At 44.0% G+C, this 6,305-nt stretch overlaps 1 protein-coding gene across 1 annotated transcript in view; it reads right to left on the reverse strand.

Annotated features, from left to right (window-relative positions):
* HHAT (hedgehog acyltransferase) overlaps positions 1-6,299 on the reverse strand; it is a 151,085-nt gene extending 144,786 nt beyond the window's left edge. The window contains exons 1-5 of the mRNA XM_017744809.1: positions 6,291-6,299; positions 4,831-4,898; positions 3,515-3,628; positions 2,712-2,906; positions 1,461-1,673 (exon numbers count right to left, since the gene is read on the reverse strand). Coding sequence (XP_017600298.1) covers positions 1,461-1,673; positions 2,712-2,906; positions 3,515-3,628; positions 4,831-4,884 — 576 coding nt within the window. The 5' untranslated portion in view covers positions 4,885-4,898; positions 6,291-6,299. The remainder of the gene's footprint in view (positions 1-1,460; positions 1,674-2,711; positions 2,907-3,514; positions 3,629-4,830; positions 4,899-6,290) is intronic.
* Between the last annotated feature and the right edge of the window lie 6 nt (positions 6,300-6,305).

Raw genomic sequence — 6,305 nt, forward strand, 5'->3', positions numbered from 1 at the left:
TGGTCTCTTCCAATATAATCAATAAATACTCTCTTTGCATCGTGCATTTTGAATCAACTGCTGGGCACTGCAACCTTTGAAACCCTTTTCTGACCTCACCTGCCAAGGTAATACCTTCTGCTCAGGCAAGAGCTCTCACAATGACCTGCAGCAAACACCAACAAGAAACACTTTAAGGTTGTTCAGTTTGTTCCATCTTCTTCAGGGCTTTAACCACAGTCTGTACGTATTTAAGGAGAACTTTCTGCAAATACAGGCATATCATTCTCATTCTTCCTTTTCCTTTTACACCAAGAATACATGTGTTCTTTGTACAGGTCTTTGCTGATCCATATCAGGTGATAAATTTCAAAGCAAGGCCCCCCAGTTTTTCCTACCAGCTATCCCCAAGCTGCTTTCAGCTTGGAGTCTCATAGATCTTCTGAAACAGTCCTTGGAAAGAAAGCACAACTGTGCCTCTTCTAGGGTACAAGGATCTAGGTGGAATCTAATACACTTCAGAAGCTACAAAATAATTAGTAAAACACATTACCTCAGTTTCTATGCAAGTCTATGCAGACTTTTCCCACAATATCCAGCCCAAGATAACAACATACAGCCTTGCATCTTCCAAATCAAGTGAAAACAAATGAGCATAGGACTTTTCACTCAAGGGTCCACCACAATCTAGCTTCACTTTCATAAACCCCAATATCTGCTTTGGCTTCAAGAGAAAATCCCCAAATACAAACAGAAGGAAGCAGTCCCTAGGCTTCTACACATAAAGAGAAAAAGACATTTTATGGTTTGAAATGTTCACTAACCCATTTTGACACAAAAATTTTAGCTGCAGACATAACAGGTTGTGATACCACTTCTTACCCAAGCGTGCAAGGAAATATGGAAAGCAATAAAGAATGAAAACACGGACTTTTCCCACCATGCGAAATGCAGGCTTGAAAAGAAGCCTGCAAGGGACTAAAAAAAGCATTCAGGTAGGTCTTATACATTAAACACACTGCTCAGTTGAAGCAAAGTGCTCATAGTAAGTCATCAGCTGTTTTCATATCCACATGAGGGGAAACTCGAGTTTTCAGAAATTCCCAACAAATTCCTGTGACCCTGAAATCTGTTTCAGAGTTAATAGCAAGCTTATGCTGAAAACATTACTTTATTCCACCTGATGAAGAAGAAAACAAAAATCCAGTCCAGTAGCTGCACACTAAAATTATGAACACTCTCCAAATGTAACAAAGCATGTCACTGGCTCCCTGATTGAAGGGATGAATCAGATGTCAGACAAGAACATCCTGTGAAGCAGAAGAACTTGGGGAGACAGGTTTGTCTTAAAAGTTGATATCCAGGACATTGCAAAATTCCTAATGATACACTTAAAATTGTCACATTCCTATAGTATTATTTGATTATTTCATAATTATGTGGAAGACAGCTTTAGACACTCGAACAACAACCACTGTTACCTGCTTACTGAATTCATCAAAATTCACAAGGGGTCCATTGTGGAATGTAGGATAATAAAACACATATGCCAGCATCCAGGGGAATGAGTGGGATGACTTCTGGGTAGGTGCATGCCAGCAGTACTCCAGGCTGAAGCTAGTGCAGAAGAGGCAGCGGACAGACACAGTGAAGAGCAGCAGATAATACTCATTTTCAGTGTCATACCACTTTCTCTGCAAGACAAAACAAAGCCAGTTCGTGACGGTGCAATGTTGTGTTTTCTCTACGGCAAGACAGCAGTGTCTACTCACATCCTAACTTTTGGGGTCAGCAGCAGCAGGACGAAACTAAAGCCAACAGCAGTGGGAATGAGAATATAAAGTGAACAGCACTAAACACATCAACAACAAGCACTGGCTTTTGATGGAGAAAGGTCCTCCAGAGCAACTGCAGCCAGCATAGAGACAACTTTCAGACTTTCAGAAAGAGCTTGATTTCAGAAACATGTTAGGCTGTGAAGAACTAGGACAGCAGGAGAGCTTTTCTTACAGAAATGAAACATCCACCTCAGATTCAGTCCAGTAATACAATATTCAAACCAGCCAGCAACACAATTGATAGCCAAGGGACTACTAGGGCTGAAGCTAGATCTGAAGAGAATCAGTCACTCCTGAGAAAGCTTAAGACTCAAAAAAACGTTACTGAGCCTTTACTGACCTTTTGACACTTGGTATCATACCTTGTTGCCAACAACAAAAACCTATTACCACAAAATACTTGGAAACATCAGCAAATGCAGTTTGGCTGACTGACAATTTATACTGCAGTGGGCCCTTTCCTTGTGAGAGCAAAGCACAAAACTGACCATACCACATGAAGAGATTCTATACACTCATTCCACCACCCCCTCCCCAAACATCAGAGCAACAACCCTTATAACAAATGTCCAGTTTTTCCCATTGGTCCAATGAAATACAACAGGACATTTCCTTACAACTGGGCAACAGTTTTTCCAAATCTGTACTACCCAGAAAAAGCCACCAAAGAGCAAAACTGAGCTTGCTTACAGCTGATTGATGCAAGTAACTCATTTGGTACAAATCAAAGTGTTGGAGAAAGTCTCCCTCCCTGCAGAAGTCACAGTCACCAATAAGTACAGGCAGGCTTAACTGAGTAACTCCTGGATACAAACCCAAAACCCAGCACCTTAAATGCCATTACAGACAACCACCACAATTAATTCGATACTTAACTAGTCCTTCTCACATTACCTTGGTTTCTTCCACAGCTGGTATGCGTAAAGTGGACAGCAGGATAAGGGAGCACAACCATGTCAGGAGTGACAGCTGAAACTGAGCCACAGCAAAGGAAATAGCTGCATGTAACAAAATGACAGCAAAGCCCTTCACTCCCAGTAACAGCCAGCAGGCAGCCATTCCATAAACCATCAAGCACCATGGTTTATACTGTCAGAAAAAGAAAAGTTAACAATCTTTAATTAAATTATTGCTAAAGAAAAAAGGCACTCAATACCTGTGCTGCCTAGACACGTTCTACAGTAGAGACAAATACAGTCAATAAGATTAGGAACACACATGAAAACACACAGAAACCCAACTGTATCCCTAAAGGTGAAAGGGAAGGTGCTTCTGTAGCAGCATCATGTGAAAACCAGAGCCCCCCTAATTTGAGAGAGAACATAACTTCTTCCTTTCCTTCCCCAAACCAGCAGGTGGGACACCACACACAGATCATTTCCTACAATCATGTAATCATTTAGCAATCATGCCAAAAACCAAGCAGCCATCACTTTACATACTTTCCTCAGAAAGAAATAACTGTACCCTTGTTATGTGTACAAGTCAAACAATGCTGTTTAATGGCTCACAACAAGGCAGAAGCTTTTAGAGGTTGGAGGCTGAAATCTCCAAACATTAAGGCAACCAACCCCCACACACAATCCACACCACAGAATGGGATTTACTACACTCAGTGGTCTCACTGCAAAGCTTCTCATGTCCACAGTAAACAAACCCATCAGAAACTCCCTACCACAAAGAAAATCCCTACATACCTTCTCCACCAAGAGCCTGGACACTTGCGATACCAGCAGGTGACCAGCCAGAAGCCACAGTATACGCTCCCTTCCCCATTCAATCCAGTAGCTCCACTCAAAGTCCATGGGGTCCTGTGGCATGAAGGGAACTGGTCACTATGTCTATCTGGCCATAAGGGACAAGGGAATACCTCTGTAATATGCCAGCTGTGTGTTACCCAACAGAACTCCCACATCTCAGGAACATCATTTCAGCAATCCAGTTGGATCACTTACAGTGAACTCAGCACCATTTTCACTTCCAATGGGTCAGAGTTCAGGAAAACAGAGCTTTAGATGGTGTGCCTTCTAAGCATCACACTGGTGCTGAAGCTGAGCAAGCACCACCTCTCCTGAGGGATTCAGAGAGCAACTCTGCTCTGCCTTGGACAACTAAACTTCAGTGGAAAGGTGCTTTGCAGGAAGAGGAGTTGAGCTCCCCATTTCAACAAAGCCCAGTTGCAATCAGATGGAGTTAGGTCAGCTTGAGTTACCTGTGGCATGAGATTTTTATCTAAATTAGCTAAGAGGGATCAGCTGGTAACCCTGTGTCTGATGTAGAGCCCCACCAGAAGTTCATCTCAACTGCCTTAGGGCCTTCTAGAAAGTATGTATCAAAGGTCCATTACCAGCAGCCATGGCAGGCCAAACACCAAAACACTTCTGCAGACATGCATTCCTAGTTTTGTGTAAGGAATCCTCAAGATTAGTTGCATTATTTGCTTTCGACCTCACATCCTTTTGAAAAAATGCATGCAAGGGGAGGTGGGGATGTGTTTTTTGGTTTGGGATAGAGGACTACTAGTTTTCTTGCCTTTTTTTTTTTTCTTACACCAACAATGTTTTCTTAAGACCTTACACCTCAAAAATCTGTTCTCCTCAATGCTGTACAACAGGACAACCAAGAGAAAAACATGTTCATTGATATTAAGTATTATCCAAATCACCCAGTGACAAGAAAAAGGGGGGAAAGGCTGCAGAAAGTGTCAAGGTTGATCAGAGTTTTAAAGTCAAACAGTAAAATAGAGGATTATCAAGTGACGTAGCAAAGGATAAACACTTAAGCCAGAGATCAAGAAAAGGAACAAAACTTTGGTTATGATTCTTAGATCTAGACACACACAGCTATTCTCTCTTCCTCATCAGAAATGTCAGACTAAAATCAACTACAAATATCTAAATCTGCATGTTACTATAAACTTCTGAAGCCAAATCAGAAGCTTGGGTGTGCAAAGGGCATTGATGCACAATATTCACATTATTGCCAGAAAACAAGACACTGTCGCCTCTCCTACCTTTTTTAGCCCCCGAAAGAGAGTCCCTGGGTCCAGCCCAAACCTTCTGTCCATTGCAGCTTCATACTCTGCAGGGAAGAGCAAACCTTTGATAAGGACACAGCAGCCAGAGCACAAAGAGTCAGGGACGGATTCTCTGCTGCTCAAGAGCAACACATTCTCATGTGGTCTCCAACAGTGAGGATACCCAAATCCAGGGAAGAGCAAGCCACCATGTCACTGCTCACTAGGTGAGGGCCCCAACTGTGCCACAGCTCTGCACCATAGCAATGGCAAAGCAATTTCCCAGAACCTGTGTTTTGATTCCCGCTTGCAACAGCGACAGTAGCAGTGACCCACCTTTTACCACACAAGACCTGCACTAATCCTCACTTGCCTTTTTTCAGAACTGCCTGGTTTCTCCCACCAGAGCAGAAGGGGAACACAGACCCAGAGCGCCCAGTACAGCCAAAACAGGGAAAAGCTGCTCAGAGAAGCTGCCTCTAGAGCCCATTGCCACCACATTTTGCCACTTCTGCAGAAGACTTGCTGTATGCATGGGTGCACAGCCCTGTACCCAGCTACACAGCACTCCTTCCATTGCTCTGCAAATAACCTTCCTGGCACTTCTGTTCTTCCCTTGAGCTCTTTCAAGAGCCAGGTAGAGTCATTAATGTAGAATCTTGCTGATTAAAGCCTAACAAGATCCAATATGTATTCCCTGCCAAGCCTCTCCAGCTTGTTAGACTTTTATAATACAACTTTTTTTTCCATTTAAATAACAATGCGCTATAACACAGCTTCTTTTCATCCACAAATTGTACTTAACTTCTTTAAAATCCCACCCTTGCTCTGCACTACATAGCTCCACAGCTCCAAACCAAGCCACCACAGCAGCTACCAAGAGGTTACACAAGGCAGAGATAGGTGTTTGGAAACAAACTGACCACAAAGCTCTACAGACAACCCAACCATTGCTCTCAGCCCTGGACTCGGCGCCGGAGCCCCAGAGCTCCAGGCAGGGAACACCCACTTGCTAGGGCCACTCCAGGTCCAGACCCTGGCAAGTACCATCGGAAAGCACAGCTGTCTGAACCACCCACCTGCAAGGAGCTGCACGTGACTAGACAGGAAAAACAAGACAATTCAAACCCAGCTTTCCTGAGTCTTCCCTATCTGCATAGCTGAGCTTCAGAGGTCTCCCTCATCTTTTCCCTGACAGCCACATCCGAGGACACCGTTACCATGGGTCTTCCCACCACTCAAAAGCAAAAAAGCCGTGGGACAAAGCTCTCTGCCCAGGTGGCATCTGCCTACTGCTTCCTCGCATAGGGCAGGTTGGCAGCTGGGAAGAACAAAGGGGCTCCTCACAGAGGAACAAAGTAGAAACCAACCCAGAGAGCAGAACTCACACCGAACAGCCTAGCCAGCCACGGGCGGGAAGCTGTGCCCGAGCGAGCCCGCCCACGTCGCACACTTACTTCGAGACACTTGGT

Source organism: Corvus brachyrhynchos, unplaced genomic scaffold (genome assembly GCF_000691975.1).
Source record: "Corvus brachyrhynchos isolate BGI_N302 unplaced genomic scaffold, ASM69197v1 scaffold258, whole genome shotgun sequence".
NCBI classification, from domain to species: domain Eukaryota; kingdom Metazoa; phylum Chordata; class Aves; order Passeriformes; family Corvidae; genus Corvus; species Corvus brachyrhynchos.